The sequence below is a fragment of the Rissa tridactyla genome, chromosome 2, assembly GCF_028500815.1.
Source record: "Rissa tridactyla isolate bRisTri1 chromosome 2, bRisTri1.patW.cur.20221130, whole genome shotgun sequence".
NCBI classification, from domain to species: domain Eukaryota; kingdom Metazoa; phylum Chordata; class Aves; order Charadriiformes; family Laridae; genus Rissa; species Rissa tridactyla.
The window spans coordinates 9,241,572-9,266,718 of record NC_071467.1 but is presented as its reverse complement, the minus strand read 5'-3'; the positions used below and the strand labels follow the sequence as shown (position 1 = coordinate 9,266,718).

At 40.4% G+C, this 25,147-nt stretch overlaps 1 protein-coding gene across 1 annotated transcript in view; it reads left to right on the top strand.

The window, feature by feature from the left end:
* The window catches only part of TG (thyroglobulin), a 158,989-nt gene extending 134,292 nt beyond the window's left edge, over positions 1-24,697 (top strand). The window contains exons 44-48 of the mRNA XM_054193484.1: positions 1,308-1,489; positions 5,908-6,015; positions 18,200-18,340; positions 19,100-19,290; positions 24,377-24,697. Of these exons, the coding sequence (XP_054049459.1) occupies positions 1,308-1,489; positions 5,908-6,015; positions 18,200-18,340; positions 19,100-19,290; positions 24,377-24,492 (738 nt within the window). The 3' untranslated portion in view covers positions 24,493-24,697. The remainder of the gene's footprint in view (positions 1-1,307; positions 1,490-5,907; positions 6,016-18,199; positions 18,341-19,099; positions 19,291-24,376) is intronic.
* Positions 24,698-25,147: the final 450 nt, after the last annotated feature.

Below are 25,147 nucleotides of genomic sequence, written 5' to 3'. Positions count from 1 at the left end.
CAAAGCATTAGAGTACATCAGTAAGGACAGGCCTCGTCCGTGGCTGATGGGGACTTATTTTCCATCTTTCATTTCTGTGAATCTGTTGAAAAGTAATTATTCCCTCTGTACTTTCTGTGTAGGGCTGTGGAAAGACCTTCTAGCAGCGTGATGAAAACCAGCTGTGGGTCATCAAAATAATATATTCAGTAAAACATCTATGGTAACTGGACTGGGCAGACACCAGCCTATTTTGCATCAGACTGGCTGCCCAAAATAATATAGGTGGTTTATTAGATTTGGAGTTCTTATACCACGATGCAGCCAGCGTGCACCTGCAAGATGCCCTCTTTAGAAAAGACTTGATCCACAGGAAAGTTCAGGTTACTTTTTTTTCAGGAAGTTCCTCCGTTTCTGAACTTGAAATAAATTCTTTCCAAAAAAAAAAAAAAGGAAAGCAAAAAGTCTGAATTAATAAAATAAAAAACTTCCTTAAAGAAAGTTGTGTTGAAAACTTCCAGCAGTGTTTAGTTTTGGTAAAAATAAGACTGGGTACAGTTTGGCATAGAAGATGGTCCCTCTGCTGTCACTAATTCTGCAGTGACATGGGCACTCTGCTCTGGGGAAAATGCCTTTATGTCAAGAAAGGTTTCAGACCACAGATCTCAGGAAAAAAGCATTTCACTGTAGGTCTCTCTGAAAGGCCCTAGGGGTTAAGAAGTTTGAAGATCATGGCTGCTACTTGCATTGGGATTTAGAGGAAGGTGATTTCTCTTCCAGGGCTAAGACAGATATTATTCCAGAAGGGACCTAAATACAGGCCTTGTCACCCACATTTCTTCGTAGGTATTTCCAGAAGAGGCAGAGCAAGCCATATATCCATGGCTATATGGCGTGTTCGCTTTCTGGAATTTCCAAAGGAAAGTAGCAACATCTCCCTTTCTCCCCTCTTGTTTTGCTTCAGGGACCTCATAAGAAAGACATTATTGGGCACACCTACAGTGGAGAACTATCCATGTGGACTACTTCTGTGAGAGCCAGCGAGGTTTTTGTAGTATTAGAGCTACATCTTCACGGCATGATATCTATGATTTGGATTTACTAGATTAGGGATTCAGTCCTACAGTATATTTTGAGGAAGCCAATACTGCTGGCTGATGAGAATCTTGGGAAAGCAAAAGTAGAATTGTCCCCTACTTCTTCCCCTAGGAATCGGAGATCACAGAAGAGAGGACTTGTTCCAGCAGAGGGAGATCTGAGCCTATGTTGTTCCATTAAAAATGTATCTTTTGTTGTTTGTAAATTCCATGTATGCATTTTGTTCTCAGAAATTTGAAGAAAGACAAGGAAGAGCCAACAGTAAAACAGCTTTTTATCAGGCTCTGCAAAATTCTCTGGGAGGAGAAGACTCCAACTCATTCATTGAAGATGCAGCTACGTGGTATTACTCCCTCGAACATTCAACCGATGATTATTCATCCTTTTCCAGGGCTTTGGAAAATGCCACCCGGTAAGAAACTCATCCTATTACAACTGTGTGGTTGGGGTTAAGCAAGGTTTGTTTTGCTTATCTCAAGTGTGCATTTGTGTTCTGAAAAACTTGAGCAAATCTTATGTAAATGAACAGAAAATGGGGAATATGATTTCATTTCCTATGAGGTTTCCAATGTCATTGGTAAACAGAAATTGAACTGACTTTTATGCATTGTGAAAAGTTTCCATTGTCTTTCCTCAACTGTATATTGGATTCAGACTACTAATGCTTCTTTGTGTACTCTTTCATGTCAAAGATATCTTGGTTTGCACACTGTGCATCAACTGTTTCTTGATTCCTCTCATCCCTGTGATAGTAGAAAACGAATAGATGGCTTTTACTCACAAATAGTCACCTAATTATACAGTTAGATACTTTTCCTACGTTATGGAAATTTGGAGAGTGGTCAAATTTGAAAACTTTGATTTCAGCAATTACATTAAATTTTATATTACGAAACCTGCAAAAAATATTTCTTCACAATGTCAGGCTTTCTACAGGTGAATATCCTGTGAAAATGATGAAGCATTTGTGAATGTTCAGAAAAGGGGCTCCCAACCCCATTCTGTGCATTGCTAATCTCCATTTTACCTATGGCAGAATCCTGGCAGAATACCTATGGCTTAAAGAATCCCTTTAAGCTTATTCATGTATTTCCTTGATCCTTATAGTCATTTATGCCAGTGTACAGTGATTGTATGTCACCCAATCCGCATTTTGCTCCCTTTGTGTATGGTTTACCATGGTGAGAGAAAGCAGAATCAGGTAGCAGGATGGTTCTGTTGGGGGTCTTCTTGTGGAGGTGAAAAGAGAACACATGATAGATGACTCTTGCCTTGTTTGATCCATCAGGACACACTGTAGACTCACAGTGCCTCCCAACCTCTTCCAAAGGAAATAGTTGTGATGAAATGTCATCAGACGCATGAGAAAATTACCTCCATTATATACAATCCCATACTTTGCATTGAAACATTGCAGACAGGGGCCATTGGGAAGTGGAAGATGAGCAGTGGGCCATGTTCACGCTACCTAGTGTATATGCATAGCTTTGACGCTTAACTGGATAACAGTCAGTTTGAAGAATTCGTTGCCCTGTTGAACTAGGACTCCACAGTAGTCATGACACCTATGGTAGGCCATAAATCCTAGTGGATATCCTTACCTTGGGTCACATGGTGGTTTGGTCTGCAGAGAACACTGTAGATTTTGCTCTCTCCCCCATGGGGAGACAGTTTGCTTTAGCCAGTTACAGATCTTGAGCTGGGGGGGGCTGAGGGGAGGTGATCCTGTTTCTCTGAAAGGAGGCAAACTGAGGGGAAAATCTCCTTACCTCCTTTTTCCTGCCTCTGTGCAAACTCAGGGGCTGAATGCTTAACTGGAACAGATTTTCATAAAACAAATCAGAAAACTCTTTCCCTAGTCCTGTCTCTGCTTCATGAGCAAATTCGTTATGAAAACTCTCTACATTTCTAAGGTGATATGTTTTATAAGCTGGTGGTTTGACTCCTAGTGTGCCTGTTCAAGCCCTTTCACCTCTGTTCTGAATTGAGACGTCATTGCTACAAGCTCCTGGTATCTGCGTTCCCAGTGTTACAGCGTTCTGTCCCACCGTGAGGCTCTCCATGAGACCTTAGAGACAAGATTTTGCTTTCAGTAGCTCTTCATCCTCCATCAGAATTGCAGGGCGTTGCTCCAGGGGAGCCTCAGGGAGTGGGAGATGAACAGGAGACAAGATTCTCTTGGAAACACCTGATCCAAGACAGCAGTGACCAAATCTGTTTGGGGAAGGTTTCTGGGTGGTCCAGGTGTGCTGGTCCATTGAGGTCATGGAGTAAACAAGCCAGAAGGCTGTGGGTTGAGCTTTGTGCTATTTATCTAGTCTTGCACTGTGCCGCATTTGCCCTGCCTCGTAGCCTCTCCCAGGGACAGGCCACCCATCACTGCAGTGTCTGGGGCCACTGCATGCAGCACACGTGGAAGTGCTGTTGTTCATGGGCATTAAAGCCAGAACTCGTCTTTGATCTCTTTCCATCACCTTCGTTACCCATGGGGCTATAATTCTTTAGTCAGATCAGTAAGGTTTTAAGCCATAAAGGACAGAAGGACTTAAATTTTAAGCCTTCTTCCCACCCAGAGATGGGAAGGTATCCAGACATACCTCCATAAGGAGATGTTATAAGAGAGGGCTGTCACATTTGATCAGCAACGTTCAGACCAAGGCTCAGTGTGGTGCAGACACTGACTTTTGCAAAGCTATGAGGGCAGGCAGACCACCGGCTTGCAGTAGCGATGGGACACACAAATAGCTCCTCTGGCGCTCAGCCTGTGAGCGCCCCGCAGCAGCCTCATGGGCATAGGGACCACCTGCTTGCTCACGAGATGAGGCAAATGATTTGACTAAGGAAAGACCTGAATGGTTTAAAGAATCACCACAAGCAAGCAGAAGGATGAGTAGTGAAACCAGGACATCTGATATATTACTCCAGCAGAAAGGGAAGGGAGACAGCAGTTACAGAAAGACAGTCACCTACATCAATATCCCATACAAAGTGGAGAAAAGAAGGGTTTGGTTATGGTTTTGTTGGTGTTTTTTTGTTTTGAGGGTTTTTTGTTTGATTGTTTGGGTTTTTTTCTGTATTTTGTTGACAAAAAATATTCCCACCAGCATAGATGTGTAACCCAAGAAAAGTTCTATCTTGGGAAGTTATAATTAATTGCTAAAGTTTTAACTGGATGATAAAGTGTGAGAAAGCAATATAAGTGGTTGTTATAAACTTTCATACATTGTGCATATTTTGTGGTTTTAAAATAATTCCACTTTTAAAATTCTTTTAGCTGCAATTCTCTGGTATTTTTCACAGGTATAAAATGAGTTTCATTTTCTTTTTATCCCCCCCCCTTTTTTTTTTTTTTAATTCTGGTATTCCATGGCTGTAAGAAACAACCGCTTCATTTTTGTGGTTACTACTTTTTTTTTTTTTAATTTTTCTTTTACTTCCCCAGAATAGCCGACTTTTTCCCCCGATAGCACCGAGAATCAGTTTTAAGTGACGAAATGTATCTCAAAACATTTGTCAAGAGCTAATGCTCTCCACAGACTCCCTAGTTTTCAAAGGCCATCTGCTCCTGTAAAACCCCGTGCTGGTAGGCATGTGAAGAACAGTAATATTCATTTCATATGGGTGTTGTCAACCATAACTGTCAAAGAGCATTGTGGTCAGTCAGCCCATGGCTTGTGGTCTCACAGATGGGCCTAAAATAAGCTCTGCTGAACCAAGATAGCTACCCAAACAGTGCCTTTCATAATCATACTGGTTAAATATAGCAACCTGTTTTTATGCTTCTCTGACACTGTTCTTTCTTGCCATCAGTCATTCTTTTTTTTGCCTACCAAGTCTGAAGGAGCAGCTACTGTTTCAGATTCACTAGACTGAGAAATGAAACCTCCTACTTCCGCAGCAGATACGTTAGTGTGTGCTCGTGTAGTTGTGGATCTATAAACACCCAAAGCGTGTGCTGAGTCTTCAGGCACATGTAGAATGAGAAGTGGTGATATACATGTATATATAATATGGCCTTGAGGAATCATAAAGAGATATCTTGCAGTAAGTGGTCCCGTTTTCTGCCTGACCCTCTTGAACCGCTTGTGCTCCTTCCAGCTACTGCTCACCCCACCTTCCAGTCCCACTTTTTGGGTCAATGGAAGCTTGGATGGTTTGGGCATATTCGTTTCACTCACACCTTTGTATTGCAATACCTGGTGATAAATTGATCATTGAACTATCTCATTGCACTCTTCTTTGTTAACATTTCTTTCCCAGGCATACAGCTGCACTATAGTGCATTGGTGACCTCAATGCACCATACTGATGAGCCCTACCAGAGGCCCTGCAGGATGTCTCCAAAAGTGGTCTCTTACCTCTTCCAGCTCTGGAATTCTACCCCAAAAAAATCACACATACACAAATGCAGAAACGATATTACTGTTCTTTAACTCAGGAAATACATAAGTCCTTTTACAAGATACCATCGCAACCTAGTGGTGTCAGAGATGGAACTTTATACTATTACAAGCCTGGGCCTCCATAAACTAGACTAAAACGGAATTGGTTTTTTTGCCAGGATACTCCTTATGTGTCAGATTTTGTTTATTTAGTATCATTACCATTGTTCAACACTTCATAAAACATACATTTTACTGAATTCTAAGCTGTACTGGGTTTATAGAGGGTGAATGTAGTTTCCCTCAGCGCACTTGAAGGCAGAGATATGCATTTGGAAGATTTAAAGAAGCCTATCAATATCGAGAGGTCTGCTGGTTGTGGAGTTTTTATCTTTCCTTTTCTCTGTTATGTGACTGTGTCTGTTCCCTGCTCCTCCTTTTTTATCAGTGACCAGTTTATCACATGTCCCATCATAAACATGGCCAGTCACTGGGCTGCTGCTTCCAGAGGAAACGTCTTCATGTACCACGTACCTGAGAGCTCCTCACAGAGCAGGTAAGGAGATGTATTTTATTATGTTGCTTGGATTTAGAGTTTGCAAAACAACTGCTGTCTGTATGGACAGCCTTTGGAGTAGATGGAGTATGAACAGTTCGGATTAGCAAAGGATTATTATTACAAATAATCTAACAGATTATTTCTCTCTCTTGGCTAAATAGGAATGCTGTTTCTGAACTGAGGCACTTCAAGTTAGGTGTCTAAATTAAGTTTCCCTTTTTGCAACTTACCCACCTTTTCCAGTTCCATATAGCCTTTTAGTTTTCTCCTCTATATCTGATCAATCTCCCAGAAAGAACCAGAATGAGGTCTAAGCCACCGGGAGTCCACAGCTCTCAAGATAGATGGGGTAAGACATTCTAGGGATTCGACACTAATTTAACACTGCCCGCTTTTGAAGTCAGTGCAGTTGTACCACAGTTACACTGCCTGGCCTTCAGTGTGGACAGAGCCTGGGATTTATTCCTTCCTGCCCCAGCACCGTGACTTGTGATCAGCTGGCAAACTGTCTCAGGGGAAGAAAAATCATTTTGAACACAGGCATTTGCAGACTCAAGCTCTCTGTCATCCTTCGTGTTAGAAGCTTGCCTGAAGATTTTTCAGCAGGAGAAGCTGTATCATATTTTAGACAGAAAGGTATAAATGCCTATGCAACATGCAAATGCCTTGTTCCCTTGGGCACAGAACAAGCTGGTAGACAGAGGCCATTAAGGTGACCTTCCCTGGTTTTTTTGTGAGACCCAGCCCCTTCCAGAAGTCAGGATGAGACACTGAGGTTTGCAGGCAGTGGCTGGCACTTGGGCTGCTACGTGACACACCACAGTAGCTCCTGGTGCCTTGCTCTCAAAGGCTGAGTGATCAGAAACTGCTGTGACAGTAGCCCCTCCTGTCCCCCGGAGCCACACGTTAGGGCAGCAAAGCACACAGGGATGCTTATCTTCTAGATCTTTCTTTATGGGGGCTCAGGGGAGGGATGGCGGGTTCCTACTGACACCATTTGATGCTGTGAAGCTCCCTGCAAACTACACAGGTTTTTTTCCTTTCCTGATAGCGCAGTAAAAAACCTTTTGAAAGAAACCACCAAGATCTAGGTTACAGATGAAGGCCATTATGCTGCGGTAACACAGCTCTCTTTCTTTTTAGCTGGGAAAAAGTTAATCCTCAGGGAGCCGTTATTTCGCTGGCAGCTCCAGCGGGAATGTTCACAGTTTGGCTACTCATAGGCTCCGATAAGTGACTTTTACAAGGCTTCAAACAGGGACAATCTACGGTATGCCAAAAATCCAGCCACACAAAGAGAAAAGATGTGTTCTTAAATTAGCTAGCAAGTTTTCTCTTGCTTTGGAGAATGGTAGTGGCCCAGTCATCTACGACAAGATCTTATTTGAAAGTAGATGAAATAGTATTTCTACAACTTAGAGTCTCTGGCTTTGAGGCAGCAATTTTGGAGTGATGAGAATTTCCTTTTCTATCCAGACCTATTTAAGATTTCTCTTGCGCTCGTGTAATTAGCCCTCCTCGCACTCTTCAGAGCAGAAATGTAGCACTTAGCTACACATTTAATAATATTTATGTTGTCAGTGGTCTTCTGAGGTAATTACTTTAAATTTTAGTGCAAAACTTATTATTTCACTTTTTCATAACCCTCTTGAAAAGAACAAACAAAGCCAGTAGGCTGTCTGAAACTTGTGGGAATGTGAGGCAGAGGCTCAAATGCCTTGGGCTAAGCCACTTGTAAGGAGAAATGGCCTAAACTGGTATGCTGCATTTACATTCTTACTCCTTTTGTCTTTATTTATGCGTAAGTACCATGTTGTTTATGTTGCAAAGGCAAGCATTTAAACAGAAACTACAGAATTCATCTTGTCCGTGTACTGAAAGATCTCATTTGACACTATGACATGACTATTTATGAAGTTATACCCTTGTTTTCCCAAAGGACCTCACACTAGGTCCTTTGCTGAATACACTGTGAGTTTTTTGTTTAAACATTGTTGTCTTTCATTCCTAAGTGGATCCTTCCTTATTCTGCATCCCATTTTTGCCATGTGACCTCCCTTTCTCGCCCTTCCTACAGTATTTCCCCCTCCATCTAGTATAAGTGCACTGCAGGCTGTCCAGCAGCCTCACTGCATGCCAATGATGCGATGTCAAGGGTAGAAGCTTCACATGGGAGAGTGGCCTTAACTGCTAAAAACTATGAGAAGCCATCATTAATCTGAAACCAGCAAAATGCAGTGTTTGGGAATGTTATTGGTGATTTGCCCTGCCAGGTTAAAACCAATGATGCACGTGAAAGAGTCTTCAAGTAGAATACACTAACTAATCTTAGGGAAAGATCTTGCAACCATGTCACGAACTCCCAAGGGACTTTCCTAACCATTGGAGTAATTAGTCCTGCCAGTTCTCGAGTTCCTCTTTCAAAATTGTGACTCTCAGGAGGAGCAGCAGAGGCAGATACTCTGCTGAGTAACCTCCAGCTTAGGCTGGAAGGTAGGATGTGTGGGTTTGAACTTGCTCAGCAGAAGTAAGAATTTAATCGGGGACCCTGAAAACACCCTAGCTATTAAATTCCTGAACAGAATCATAGAATTATAGAATCACAGAATGGTTTGGGTTGGAAGGGACCTTAAATATCGTCTAGTTCAACCCTCCTGCCCTGAACTGGGACACCTCCCACTAGACCAGCTCGCTCAAAGCCCCATCCAGCCTGGCCTTGAACACTTCCATGGATTGGGCATCCCAAACAGAAGAAACCTGTTACAGCCATTTCTTTGTCTTAATGAACGTAATATCCAACAGTATGTTTTGCACATAGTAGGCATGCATGGGATATTCTGTGAGTACACATACAGGATCTGATCCCTCTCAGTGCATTGTAGTTGGAGGAACACCTCATTAGATATTTCCACTCACTCATAGGCATTTGACAGAAAATGATTTCTCAGCCCATTTGATATTGAATCACATCTGGGTTTTCTGACGTACATACCTCCCCTTGTAAAAACAGAAACTTCTATAGTATTATGTCCATAGGGTAACATTAGAGATAAAATAATGATTTTTTTGTCTTTGGTGTCTAAATTCTTCCTAAGATGTTATTTTACACAGGATATGGACCTTTCCCCCTTTGTGTTTGTTATCTGTATCATAAAGATGATGATGGTAATATATATTATTCGTCATAACTACTAATAGCTACATCACAGGGGTACTGGAAAGAGTACATTAAAACACTATTGTGTTCAGATAACTACAAATATGGAAGACTACTTAGTCTTAGATAAAATACTGTGGCTGGGGAAATGGCGATTCACTAATTAAGATAAGGCACAGCAACACATTCTCCAATTCCAACTCTGTCATGCCTTTCCTCCTTTATGTGTGTCTCCCAAAATGTGTAACAGAAGAGAGGGTTAAAATGCAGAGATGAAAAAGTACTGGTATTTCCTCTTGTTTCACATGGAGCAGTCCCTTAATAACTCACAGCAAGATAAACAAGACGGAGGAAGAAGTCAGCCAGTAAAGACAGACCCAACTGCAATGATGCAAAGTAGACAAAAAGTTATTAAACAGGGAGGAATTTTTACCAGTGCAAGTCAATTAGCAAAAGTTTTTCTCACAACTGGGTGTTTCTAAAATGTATACACATACATACACTCAAGCATGCATAGATACAGGAGCAGGATTAAAAACGCAATGCTAAACTGATGTCTATGACATATGTGGAAAATCACATAAACCGATTAACTGACAGTTTTCATATGGATGAATGGATCTTGCAGAGACCAAACTAATATCTCCTTCCACGTGGTAGCATTCTCCTGAGCTTGGCGTGACACCGAGTCTGCTTTAGTCTTCAATTCCCACTTGAATAAGGAGCGGGATACGTAGCCAACTCCCGCATTAATGATCCGTGGTAAGAATATATACATAACCCAGATGCCATTTTCTCACTGTCTTTTTGAGAACACTTAGGCTTTGGAGTAAACATTTATTCTAAACAATGTGGGAGGAATGTGACTGCTCAGCATTGCCTGGGATTAGTGGGGAGGGCTGGAGCATAGCTTTAGCTACAGTAAAGAAATATGTGATAGGAGAAGTATGTTTTTACAAGGATAATATTATTAACTGTACAAAGATTTGCCTCGTTAACCCTTCAAGAGGTTTCTGGGTGATTTTTGCATACTATACGAAGTAGCAGTGCTTGCCACACCGGCATAGTTTCCAAGTCACACTGTGGTGACAAATGTGCTGTCTTAAAGACGGTGGATAAAAATCAGTGCTCTGCTCACTGAGGGGGCAGATCGTCAGCTGCAGCAGGATGGCAAAGCATCATTGTTGTCATTGAAGGGGTTGAAGCTGAGACTTAATGAGACTTTGTCTTATAGTCATTAACATTAGCATAATAATTGTCACAAAAGCTATTGTTAACTGTTGTGCACTGGACAGATTCATCCAAGATTAATGAGCTGATGTCTGTTTTGAGCCATTTTAGTTGGGGCTTCAGTTTACCTCCTGACTATGCACTCATGTGTACGTTGGTGTGAGTTGTTAAAAGACTGCTCCGTGCCAATGCTCACATAGTTGGCTGGATTTTGGTGACACTTTTTATGATTCCTGTAACTTTAGACGAGAACTCCTGACTGATAAAAAAAAGCAAATGTTTGTGTATAAACCCATTCAACTATGCGAAATATTTTAATTTTCTATTTATTATATATGCTGTGCTAATTCTGGCTGTTCTTAATGTCCCTCTAATTAAAGGAGATTTTTCCACTCTTTTGATTTTGTAATAATCATGTCCTTGTCCACCACTTGTCCACTTGAGGCTCTCCCCCTGACTGTAGCTGTTAGTCCATGAGTACCATGGAAAACCATGAGTGGTTGGGGGGCCACAGTGTGAACTGGGTGCTGTGGAGGCAGATAGAAAGTTATGTCTCTGGGCTTCAAAGAAACTCATCTAAACACAGAGGGCAGATAAGGCACTGGCAAGGTGGTAATAAGAATTGCAAGATGCACGTTGCGTCCATAGCTGGGCAGGAACCACAATCACCTTAGGTAGCTACATACACTTGCTGCAACAACAGCTTGTCATTTTTCTCTGTGAAGTTGTACTCCCAATCATCTTCTAAAAGTTATTGTTTTGCTCTTGTTGAAATTGCCTCTTGTCCCTCCAGCCTTATCCATTGCGTTATGCCAGCTGCAGCTATGAAAACACTCTCCTGCTGACTCAACCACATCACGCCATTCTCAAGTCTTTAGACAGTTTCTGTGTTGCTAAAGGCTTAAGGTCTAGACAATTTGTTTTTTCTTCCCACGGAATGGGAATGCTTAGGGGCCTTTATCATTCAGTAGATTTTTCCAATCTTGGAAATTAGCCATAAATATGCAAAATCAAAGTACCAAGCTAAAAAAAAGCAGAAATCAGCTTTAAGGGAATCAAAATTCAGCTAAAAGACTCAGAAAAGTACAAAACAATTTTTGGAACTGTATGTGCTGTACTGGGACAGGCTGTTCCCACAAAGTGTAATTTAGAAGACAAGCACAAAGGACATGTATCTAGAGAGAACTTCCTTGGTGCTCTGGTGTCTTTGGATGGACACGTCACCTTTTCAAGGAAATGCACCCATTCATTCAGCTCAGGAGTAGGCATATTGAACACATTCCTGCCCACCAAAGATGTACTCAAGTGTCAACATGCCTATTACTAGATATTTAATACAGTAATTCCCTGACAAAATTCTGTAATCTGTGTTATTTAGGAGTCCTGACAAGATAATAAAAGTGCTTTCTTCCTGCATTAAGATCTATGTTTGTTTTGGTTTTTTTTTTAAATTAATGTGAGCTTTCAGGATCTTGAATTTATTATCTGCTACTTCAGTTTTATTTTCTTCAATTGGCACAGCTAAAATGCAAAGTAGAACATTGCGTGTATTGGGAGTAACCCAAGTGGAAAAGACACAGCAAACTCCAGGATACTTTTGAAAGTCACATGTATCTATAGGGCTTTTTTGGTACAAAGGTGGATAAACTTGGCAGTTTAATCCCGTTAGGAGTTAAGCTTTTTCCATATGTCCTGATTTTCCTGAAAAGAAGAAAGAAAGAAAAATGTTCATCTGTTTTTCACATGCTTTCCCCCATTTCTTTGGCAGGACTTTGTAATGTGAGGAGACACAATGAGCCAAATGCATCCCTAGAACTACAGAGGTCACACCAGGCCTTATATTGGATCATTAAATTTCTATAAATATCCAGCTCTCCTTTGATTATTTTTTTTTCTCCCTGCAATTATGTACCATTTCCTTTTCTGAGATATGTGGATATATATAATATTTTTAAAAATTATTTTTGCTTATGATTGAAATGAACATTTCAGTCCAGGCAGAGTGCAGTGTTGGTAGGCTGTTCTTCTCCCATGACATGGATGAGATGGTGCCTGTTAACAGCTTCGAATATTTGACCCCCTTCTGCAAATCTGGTACTAATATGAAGAGAGTGTAGATGTCTGCAAACAACCACATTTAGTATTTCCAACACTTCCTGCAGAAATTAATTTTAAATCCATTTATTGAAAACAAAAACAGAATGGGGCCACAAGATCATGCAGGCAGTGGCATTTCATATATAGAATCATAGAATCATAGAATAGTTTGGGTTGGAAGGGACCTTTAAAGCACATCTAGTCCAACCCCCCTGCAATGAGCAGGGACATTTTCATCTAGATCAGGCTGCTCAGAGTGCCATTGAACCTGACCTAGAATGTTCCCAGGAAAGTGGCATCTACCACCTCTATGGGCAACCTGGGCCAGTGTTTCACCACCTTGATTGTAAAAAATTTCTTCCTTATATCCTCTTCTCCAGGGACATGGCTGTTATGAAATCCTATCTTGACTCAAATCAGCAAGAGGTTTATCACCAACGCTATGGGTCTGGGTTTCATCTATGTTCAATCCAATCAGTATGTAAATGACCTATTGTCACCAAAGCCAAGTGACAGTGGATAAGAGTTTTGTTTTGTTTTCCTAGTTCCTAGTGATAGGCCTATCCTTGCCAATGGGATACCGAACAGGGTCTTGAGTATGAGGCTAGGAACTCAAAGCCATGATCCCATCTCTAACATGGACCCTTTCACACAACTGTTAGAATGAGCTCATAAAAGTTTACATTTAAAGGATTAATGTAGCAGATCACCAGTATCTGCTAAACTCAGTGACTAACATTAGTTTGAGATGTCTCAGACAGTCATTGTAGCTGAAACAAAATGAATAGATCTCTCTATTTCATCTCCTGAAGAGGCTGGGTTGCAATGCTCTAGCTAAGCCAAAAGCTTTGTGCAGAAATTGAAGAAAGAAGGAGTTGCCCAGTAGACCATTTATGACTAATGATGCTGCTGTCCCCAGTAGGATGGGCCTGGGAACTTAAGCCTCTGAAGTTCTCTGCTTAGATTTTTGCTCAGCCTAGCTTACTGTGCTATGCCTGGCTTCATATCACACAGCGTAATGGCCAATATCTCTAGTCAAAGCTGGGGGAGACTGAAGAGCATTTGAGCATCGAGGGTTTTCAGGCTTGGGCTTGAGAAATATGGCTGCTAGACTATATTGGTTCCAAGTTCATCATTCATCAAAAAACAAACCAAACCAACCAACCAAACAAACAAACCAATCCCCTAAACCCAGAATGCTAAACCAGTATCCCTTGCGAAAAAGGGGGTGCTTGTGTCATAAAATGGACAGTAGGTTGAGTACATAAAATTGAATTAAAAGGAGTATGAAGAAAATCGGTTAAAATAGTTTGCATTCATGAAGACAGAATGAATTTTGGAGTGAAAATGTCAATTAAATTCTTCCCACATACTATTGGAGATGTGGTGTCAGGTTTTTCAGCAGGTTTAAATTTCCATTTGTATTGGAACTCTTTCCTAACTATCAGTAAAAAATTTTAAAGCACAAAACCAAAAGGAAACTCTTGGCCACACATTAGTTTCTAGTTCTAGACCATATATATTAGAAAAGTGTTCTGTTAATAGTTATCTGTGCTTTATGAGGACTAAAATACATATAATTATTGGTCAACACAGCTAAAAAGATTGACAAATATTCCTTTGGTATGTTCACTAATGACAAACTGATTCTTCTTCAACTTGGTTTTTCATCCTGAGTAATTTACTGGTAACTCTGGCTGAACTCTAGCTAGAGTTATGTTTATCTTGTTATTTTAAAATTCAAATGATTGAATAGCAGTGGGAAGTTTGGTATATTGGTGTTGTATAGGATGTCATTTGAATTTTGAGTTAATTTACATTGGCTTCTATCTGGATGTGGCGTTTTAAAAAAGAAGCCAAAGCTGCATTAAGCCAACTAAGAATAGAAGCCGTGACTCAAAAGGCTTTGAGATTAGTTGAAACGGTTACATTAGGAGAATAAGGACTATTTTTAAATGAAAGGGAAAAAAAAAAAAGAGAACTGTTAGACCATAGTCAGTCATTAATCATCAAAATGAGTTTCCAGTATGAAATAATTAGCCAGATCTAGAACAAGGACAAAGTTCAAAATGAGATATATGTCCTAATTTACAACAGATCACAGTGTGAGGTCTCTGCAGCCCCAGTTCTAACTTGTGCATTCTCTCATAACGTAGAATAGCATGGTAGTCTGCCAGGTCATATTCTTCTGTTCAGACTGCCATGACTATGGGTAGCCATTAATGAAAATTCCATTCTGCAAACAAAATTTTTGAGTATTTCTGGGTTGGGGGAGTGTTGAGTTTTGGTTTTTGCTGGGTTTTTTCTTGTTTTTCTTTTTTCTTCTTTTTTTTTTTTACTATTCGAAAAACTTGTGGTTAAGATATTAACTTCAACTGTTGGAAAACTGGGTTTACATCTATACTCTGTTTGATTTGGAACAAGACTTTGAACCTAATCAACAGAATCTGGGTATTTTTGTTCTAAATTCTGACCTTCTCATCTTTTACTCTTCCCTGTTGAAGCTGTTCTTTGTATGCGAAAGTAGCCACAGTCCTATAGAGAGAACAATGGAGTATCTGATGGCTAAGAAATCCCTTTCTCTCTTACTTGGAAACATTTAAATGGAAACTCCATCTCAGGCTTAAGGAAAATTTTCTCAGAACCAATACCTTCCCAATTAAATGGGTTGGCACTGTGTAATGAAAATTCCCAGCAAGTGATATTTCAGGGTCTGCTGTTAAATCGTTGGCTATGAATGGCACAAAGTTTCTGCTTTTAACACCTGTTTTTCTGTAAACTGGATAACTCAACTCCAGTAGTGCCTCCTTCTGAAGTGAAGTAATAATTCTCCAAGGGGAGCTCATTTTAGTGTGAACAAAGTGGTAGGGTCTGGCTCCTAGCTGCCCCATGGCTCAAATTACCAGTCTGTCATACTGTCACGTAAGAAGAGCTATGAATAAGTTTCTAAAAATGCTGACATCTTAAAAAGAAAAGGTATACACAGAAGACCTGAAGCAGCAATACCTTTGCATGAAGTACTAGTCCCTTGAAGTCACCAAATCCAAGCTTTCATCCTTACATATAACTGTTATTTTAATAACAGATCTGTTCCTTGAAAAGGGATTTCTGTAGGGGAAGTTAGCTGCTATTAGTATGTCTTCCTAAAAAAGACTTTAAAAATCCCTTTTGCCCTTGTCTCTGCGGTTCTCCCTGTTATCAAACTGTCCTCTGAAGTCCAACAGTTGCTGGGCTCTGCGTTTCCCCATTTAGAACTGATGCTGTTGAGCCACGATATGGCACCCTGGGGTTCTAGGAGTGGAGTCTGGAGCAGCTCAGGAAATAAAAAACTCTCCATAGAGCTAGCAGTGTACAACAGCAAAGCTGTTCTTTGCTTATCTGTCACTCCTCTTTCTCCCACTCCGCTTTTCTTCTGGTGAAAACAGTGTTACTACCTGCTGCTACCCTGAGACTGTTCAGACCTCTTACAAGACTCCAAAATCCTTGTTTGGGTGTTTCTGGCTATTTTTCACTCCTCTCTGGCAGCAAATGGATCATGATCAGAGTTTGAGGGAGGAGACAGAAATGTTCCCCTGGTATTTTCCATCTATCTGCCATCTAGATGCTTCACAGTCGTCTTTACTGCTGTTCTGTGCATGTATATATGTGCCTCTTTCCCCTCTTTAACCTTACGTTTTCTTTCTTATCCTCTTACTATTGGTACTCACTGGCCAGGGTGTGGTAGCATCAGCCAGAAACATTGAAGGCAGCCCACGACATTGTAGAGTTTTGTACCACTTTATGTCTCTGTATCAAACCCATTACAGTTGCACAAATAATTTCAATCCTAAAAACATCTCTGTTTAGGAGTTTGCTGAATCTTAGTTTGGGCTGTGACCTTAACAGATTTCACCTCTAGAAACATGAGGGTTGAGAACAAAGTCTCCTTTTGGGGGAAACCCTCAGTCCCAGCCCACTCGTTTTAGATTTAGAGCTAAGTTCACCTCTGCCATGCCTTCCCTAAATGGGTACATTTGTCCCTTCATAGCATCTCAACTAATTTCATGTCTTCTATTCTATTCAAAAGTGACTCTATTGAAAAGAAAATAGCTCCTGTAAGTTTATAGTACCTTTGCTGCAATACTGACACTAAACATTCTGTAATATACTGGGCCAAGCAAATTATTTTTAAAGCAAAATTATTAAACTATGATCTTGCTTAATCCTTTTATAAACATGTGGGGAAGAAAAATATGCTTTAATCTTGTTTCAGTTCTACATTTTTTTGGTGAATAATCTGTGAATAATTCACTTTCCAGATGCAAAGTATTACTGAGGTATTATGATAAGACTAAGGAAAATACAACCAAAGATGTATTTCATTTAGAGGGTTGTGTGTTTGTTTTTCAAAATAGGGGCTTTTGTGCCACCAGTCATAAAATGTAAAGGAGCCATCTTGCTTTCAGCCCACCTGCCCATAATGGTTTGAACTACAAGCCTTGTTCCATTAGAGGCAGTATCAGGGTCATATTAATGCTACTGCTTTTCATGTCCAAAGATAAAATAGTTTCAGTTGTGCCACCTTTTGACAACAACCTCTGCAGACACTGCAGATGAAATCTTGCTGAGTAGATCTGGGATTTGTTTATTCCTGCCTCACAGACATCTGTTCCTTTTCCCAGGTCCCCTGATGCTGTCTGCCTTCATGCAGTATTTAACCAAGTCAATAAGACCTTTGTCTAAATATGGGATACAGAAAATGCAATCGGACCATACCAGAAATCTCTCCTTCTGAGCTGTCATTCAAAGCTGTGTTGAGAATAGTTTAGTTATAATTTTATTAGTAAAAGTTGGCCACTGTTTTTCTGCAGAACTTGAATATCTTGAGTTCTGTAACCTTTGATACTAAGTCCTGTGAGTGTTGTTGTCTTGCCTGGCCAGTCTTGTCTCTGAATTGTTGAAATGTTCCTTATTATACGTGTTAATTATTACATGGAATGAAACAACAATTGCTCTTTCTTAAATCTGATCTAGGTGATTATCTCAAGCTGTTTTGACTTGACTGGTACATAAAGCTTGGGGAGAACAGACTATATGAACCAGAACCACACATCCAGCAGAGAAATTAGATTAAAACTATGTCTAACAGAAATCTTCATAAACATCTCCTATTACATCTTTCCTTATCCAAAGATTTGGGGCAGAGTCCTGGCCCCAATGAAGTCAATGGAAAAACTCCAATTGCTGTTAAGAAGGGCCAGAATTTTATTCCAAGTCTGTGAAATAAACCATAATTAACCTTCCTTTATGGCTGCCAGATTCCATGTCATCACCTGCTTCCACTTTCTGAATTTAATTTTAGTGAAAATCTGTACAAAACTTAAGAGGCATTTAAGGAATAGCCAAGTGGCTTCTCCCTCTATCACTTTCTCTTATATGCCCAGTTACTTTAGAAAATGTGCCCTGCTGTCTTCCACAATTTCCTCTTGTAAGAAATGTTAAAGACCCTGCATTAACTTAATGGCAAATTCTCCTTGTTATTGCTTGCTCTTCTTTTATGTTGTGATTTCAAGAAGCCCCACAGTTCACCACACTCTAATTAATGGTCATTAATTATTTAAAACTTTGCTTTACTCTCCGAATTAAATTAGATCCCTTTCTCCCCCAAATAAATAAATGATGGTTTTAATTATCTTTATATAAATATTTTTTTTTTAGTTCAGGTCAGGAGCTCTTGCTGGATGTTCAGTATGCATTTGGACTGCCATTCTACCCAAAGTATGAAGAACAATTTACTCTGGAAGAAAAAAGCCTTTCCTTGCAAATTATGCAGTATATCTCCAATTTTGTAAACTCTGGGTAAGTATATGATATTTAAGAATTGCCACAATTGGGGAGGGGGCAAGGAGTAGAGGGAATGTAGTTCAGATTCTGCCCTCACTCAAGTAGCCTCCATTTCCTCTAGGAATTTGTAATCCTACAGAGGGGGCTTTGGTCAACACTGTTGGAAACTCATGGCCAAGTTGTCAAGCAGATACCAAAAATCTGTAGTATGACACTTAGCTAGAAGTAATAGGAATTTTATCTCCATGGAGCAGCTGCAAATTCTACTTAAATATGGGGGGCTACAAAGACCTTGGTGTTGTTTCCAGAGCTTAGTTCTAGGACCGCACTTTTGAAGTCTCTAGGCTAAGCATTCCCTTATTCCCAGAGGAAAGGGGAAAGAATATGAAGAGACAGTGCAACCTTTATGAATTATGCTGAAAATAACCCTCAGCTTTACTGTGCTGTGGCCATGCTCAAGAATGAGGAGCATCTCTGGAAAGCTAGTGTGGGAACTGTGATTTTATGTGCTTTTTAGAGCACCTTGGGTTGTTTTGGGACTGAGGGTTGTTGAGAGTGTTCATAAACCTGTGCCTATACAGGTTTCATGTACCTGTTCCTTAGGAAGTGAACCAGACTAACAAGTTACTGTCAGCTGAGACACCAGTCTGGACTGAATTTGAACCCTTCTGGTCAGAGCGGCTGGATACATGTTTCCTGGACCTAGCTGATCTCCTTCTGCATTTTACTGTTCGTGTCATTTTTTTCTGATGATTCTTTCTCCCATTCCCCTAGAAATCCAAACTACCCTCATAGTTTCTCAAGAAAAATGTCAGAGGTGATGCCCCCCTGGCCTATGTATCTGCCAAATGATGGTGGTGATAACTACAAGGAGTTCACTGTTTCCTTGCCGACTCTTAAAGGATTGAAAAAAGCAGACTGTTCCTTTTGGTCTGATTATATCAGAAGATTGAGAGCATCCACAGGTGAGCAGAATGTTTCCTGTCGTTAAATTAAACTTAAACTCTCTGTTTAATATTTTCCTCTGACTGTGGTCCTGTTATGTTAGTGTGGAAAATTACTTTTCATAGATTGCATTGTGAAAGGTACATAGTTAAGTCTCTCCTGACACTGAAAGGATGCAACACTAAACAAATTTATTTTATAGCAGATAGCGTGTAATAAAGTTTCATTGTTCTGGAGTTAGAGCTAGAGAAATCTTCCTGCAGTGGTGATAGAAGATATGATGAAGCTATATCTTCTAATAGTTTGCTCTCTATTTGCAATCATAACATAGACTTTGACTAAACTGGAAGACTAGCTATACAGGCCTCTTTTGTCTACTGGAAGCACCTAACATGAGAACGTTGAGAGTCGTATGACTTAGGAGGAACACAGTAACTTCTATCCACTGTAAAGTTGTAACTGAGACTTTGGGTATATCTCACTATGGAACCTGCATGCTTTGACCTCACACTAGATAAGTTTCTTTGGGTTCTTTAATAGCTGTACTGGTTATGCCCCATGTATTTCTCCTTTGTCTCCATAAATTTCCATGCAGCTGTGAGATTCCTTCAATTTTTTCTTACTGCTTATGACAGTAAGATCAACTCTGTGGAGATTTCAATCTGCTGCTCTGTTCTGAACACTCAGTTTATTCTGGTAAATAAAATCCCCTTCATGTCTGTGTATCTTGTAAAAAAATTTGGATAGCCTCAAGAAAAACAAACAAAACTATCCCTTTCTGGCAGGCAGAGATGTTTTGAATTATTCTTGGAGGCCTGCAAGCTTACAGGTGTTTTTTATGTCCTAAGGACTCATCTTCACAGTGAACACAGTCCAGGCCCTCTGCTTTGGGGGGAAGTTGCACTTCTGGGAACAAAATGTACTCTTCAAGACACTAAGCCACCCAGGCTATCTATGCCTGACAGACCACCTCAAATGGACTGAGGTTGACGTCTGAGTGACACAAAGTATAGTGTCTCAGAATCATTAAGTTGGTGGTTCTGATACAAACACCAACAAACATCAATTTACTTGTTCAAAAGACAGCCTGCATCATTACTCGTGATCTTTCTTCAAAAGCAGACTCAAGATTTTGCTATAGGCCTTTTCATCAGTTTCCTGGTATCCTTCAATGTCTTTCAAGCTCTCTCTGATGGCTTTCTGCTGGTCAAGATATTCCTAATTTGCAAATCTTAATTCTGGGAGTTAATTTTGGGACTTCATCTCACAGCATTATGACTGTGTAATGCCAGACTGAGCTGAACTCACAGCTCTGGCGGAACAGCTGTTGACCGAGCACCACGGACAGAGGCTACTCCCAGCACTTACAGAAAATCCCCCCAAAAGGTGGGAAAATATCTACCAGGGCAGATTGGTTTTGAGATAGAGAAGGTTTAAAACTATCCAAACTGGCATAAGAACACAATAACATTCAGGTATGGGTCAGTCCAATGGTCTGCCTAGCCCTCATCAGTGGCCAAAACCAAAATCATAGAATCACAAAATGGTTTGGGTTGGAAGGGACCTTAAATATCATGTAGTTCCAAACCCCCTGCCCTGGGCAGGGACACCTCCCACTAGACCAGGTTGCTCAAAGCCCCGTCCAGCCTGGGCATCCACAACTTCACTGGGTAACCTGTGCCAGTGCCTTACCACTCTCATAGTGAAGAATTTCTTCCTAATATGTAATCTAAATCTGCCCTCTTTCAGTTTAAATCCATTACCCCTCCCTGATACAGTCCCCCATAAAGAGTCCCTCCCCATCTCTCCTGTAGCCCCTTTTAGGTACTAGAGGGCTGCTATAAGGTCTCTCCGGCACCTTTTCTTCTCCAGCCTGAACAACCCCAACTCTCTCAGCCTGTCCTCACAGCAGAGGTGCTCCATCCCTCTGATCATTTTTTTGGCCCTCCTCTGGACCCGCTCCAACAGGTCCATGTCTTTCCTGTGCTGAGGGCTTCAGAGCCGGATGCAGTGCACCAGGTGGGGTCTCACGAGAGAGGTGTTGTGTTAAACATACTTGAATGTTAAATATAAAAATTGAGAGGGGGAGAGAAAAACACACTGAAAGAGTAACTTAACTCAGCCCTGGAATACTAAAACTTCTCATATGACTTCTACTTAAGTAGGCAAAAAATCAAACCCATTTCTCCTCCAGACCTCAACATGGGATGGTTACTTACAGGTACTCGTGCTGAGGGTCTCTTGATAACAATCTGAGCGCACCTCCTTGTGAAAAAAGATTCATAATATTCATCAGTTCAGCTAGAAGGACTCTATGAACTTCAGATGATGATGGCTGAACACCTTCAATTTCTTTCTGAGAGCAGGTTGTGCCAAAATTCATGGCAAAGCAGTGTCAGTCCATTAGTACAAGGTCATCACTTGCATTGCTCCCAAAAATACACTCTGCAGGAACGGACAAATGAGACTGTAGAATGTGTTCAATGAAAAGAACTGAACTATTATTTTTTTTAAGTCCCTAAGCATCATGTTGCTGCTTGGTTGGTGTGCCTCCTTGCACCAGAATTAGCTTGCTTTACCTACCATCAGAGCTGAAGCTCTCCATCTCTGTTCTTACCTGACCGCTTCAGACTCTGTTCCTGGAGTGCTGCCAGGCTGCCATATGGGATTCTGGTGTGAAGTTGGATGCTAGGTTTGAGAGAGCATTGCTGCAAACCATTTTTGGATGGTGTACCTTGCACTCCATCCTGAGGGGGAACTATTTGTCAGTCAACTACTGTGAGATCCAGTCTAACACATACTTTGTGGAAAAAAGAGAAGTTTCCTGCCTTTTAATAATTATAGATCTTCATGATAGTGTTTTTGGATTGTATGATACACTGTTTGTTCTGACTACTATCAGTTGTTGTGCATTGCAGTTTGTGGCCTCATGCCAAGTAGATGGAGTTTACAAGTGTGTCAGCAAGAGGCATCACTAATGAAACAATCCATTTTTCACATCAAAGTTCAAAGCTGTAGGTGCAATCTCAACCAACTGTGATGAATCCTATTTTGTCCACCTCACCTCTTCCTCCAAATTGATATCTTTCCAGTTTCATGTATCATCTGTGATCTATAAGCAAAAAAACAATCAACATATTTACATATTTCAGTAAAATGGAGAAGAACTGGACAAACCAGCGATCATAAAATCTAACTGCAACTGGCTTTTCAAACTTTTTTCTTGATGCTTTGTTTACTGCCATGTGAAAGGTCTTGACTTAGAAATGTCAAATTAGGGATAACTAAAGGCTCAAAGCTCAATATCTTAGACCCTAGGTCTCAGTCCAACAGAAAACTGAGTTACTCCTAAACTCATACATTGCAGTTTCTGGAATAAAGCCTCTCATATTTAGAATCTCTTGTACAGCTGAAATTACATGTCTTTTAGATTATTCATTGCTGGATCTAGAAGCTACTGTGTATATATCCAGCTTAACTGCTACCTGTAGTTTTCTTTCCATTTAGTAAAAATATTGTCCAAGTTGAAGTAGGTGTTTCATTTTGTGATCAGACTGCAATATTTAATGACAGAATGTATCATTTGTTCCTGGCATATAATTGAAATGTATGTTGTCATAATTGAAGATTATTGAGCAGAAGTTGTGTCATAAATGCAATGATTCTTCATCGTATTTACCTGCCAGTGCCTTTACAAATTATCAAGGAAAATTTGAATCTGTTGCAGATGACCTATAAATCTGTTGAAGTTTTGTTTGAAACTAGTTTGTAAAGTTGGCATTTTGGGTGGCAGTTTACCTGAGGAATTATGAAAGTGTCGGTGCCTGAAAAGGTTGGGATTTAGTAAATGGAGTTCTCATGGTTGCATTTCAAAGACATACTTTATATTCTGAATCATGATGGTTTCCATGGGAAACCAAAACGAGAAACAAGAAAAGTGGTCATTGTGGAAAAAAGCTGTCGATAGCTTTTTCCAGGGAATGTGTTAACAACTTGAAATTCAGTTAAAAACAGGAGCTCCAGAATGTTTATGCATATTCAGACAGTACGTCTGAATGCTAAAATTCCCCTTGCACAGTGTGGTGGACTGTGGTGCCCAACAGTGATTCCCTTTATTAAGAGGCCTCTCACTGCACCCCAAACAGGTGGACTTGGATCCAGTCTACATGTCTCTCTCATCTAACTGGTATCTAAACAGAACCAGTCCTTCTAAAATAAGTGCCTCTGTAAGCAGTGTTGCAACTGGGCAGAAGGAGATACCTTTAATGTCTCTAAAGTGAAATCTTGTCTGCCTAACTCATGTGCCTGAATTTAGACATTTAGGAATAATTTACATGTCCAAGTTAGCCTGACTGGACCCCACCTATAGAAAATTCAATGGCTAGCAAAACTGAAGCCTTCTTCATTAGCTCTGAGACACCATGTGTAGCCTCACAAGAGTCCAAATAAAGCAACAGTGTTCATAGTTCAGACTTGAATCAAGACTGAATCAGGAATGTTGTGGTTAGCATTCGTCTTTTACCCATTCTATTCACACCTTCTTTTTGGAAATCTCCGCTAGAAAACAGACTCCTTTAGTATGAGGGACATCTGTGCAGCAATGGGAACACTCTGGCTAGGATACTTTAAATAAACACCATCAGCACACTTTCTTGGTGTTGTTCGGGCAACTGCACTACTGAAATAGGGTGGAAGATTAAATCATAGAAGGTAAAGAATAAGGAAGAAGACATATGTCAGAGGTAGGAGCCTGGGGCTTTACGTATTCCAGACAGACAAAAAAATAATGTTCCCACACTTCCTGCAGGTATCGGGAGATAATACAAAAAAGAGAACAAGTCTTGCACAAGTGGAGTGCAAGCTATTATGCATTCCAGTGGCAGTTTTTTAAAGCATGCTGAAAGCATAATACTTAATTACCACTAGATGATCTGCCATTAGCCTAAAGGATTTTGGAAATGGACCACAAACTGAGAAAAGTAGCTTCCTGAACATTTATAGCTGCATAAAAAGGCTCTTAAGTGTCACTGACAAAGTGTATAACTTCTAGCTTGCTGCATCAAAGATATTACATTTATTTTTATCTTAATTAAATTGTCTTTTCAGGAAGTGCAAGTAATGAAGAGCCATCTGCAGAAAACAGCCCTACTGATGCTCCCAGTGAAGGACTTACCTCCCGGGAGAGCCAGCCGCTGGGAGACAAGGTGGCTTACAGCAGATAGAAAATCACAGTGCTCTTGGATGGGTTTGTCACACAATTGTACATCCGTGCAACTGTGTCACACCAGATGAACAAGTTGTTTCCTTTAGTTAACTTTCTGAACGAGTAAAGTAGACCTTTCAAGAAAGTAGTTTCTCAAGAAAATTGTTGAATATGACACAAAATAAGTCCTACAGCTATTATTTTAGGTCAAAAGAAACTGTAATTTGAAAAATGAAGTATCAATAAAAAGTGCAAAAAAACCCCAAAAGTATTTGGACTTTATTTCTTCCAACTACCCAAATGCCAACACACTGTGGTACCACCAGCCAGAAAAGGATGTACGTTGAAACTCTTGAGAAGTCCCTCAGCTAATGAGGCTCACATTTGCTAGATGCCATATCTGACTTGTTCTTTTTTGTTACTCATCCTATCACAAGCTGCTGATAGGAGTGGGAGCTTTGGTTTGGCATTCTGGAGAAAATAAAAAAGCTTCAAAATGGGGAAGGGTTGGATCCAGGAAGAACAATATGAGAAAGGAATCAAAAGTGTGCATTGAGTGTGTTCCCGGGAAGTCAGGCACATGCAATATTCAGCTCATGATCACCTGTGAAAAGATGTATAAGACCACTTGGGTAAAGCACAACACACAACAGAGATAACACAAAGCATATGTT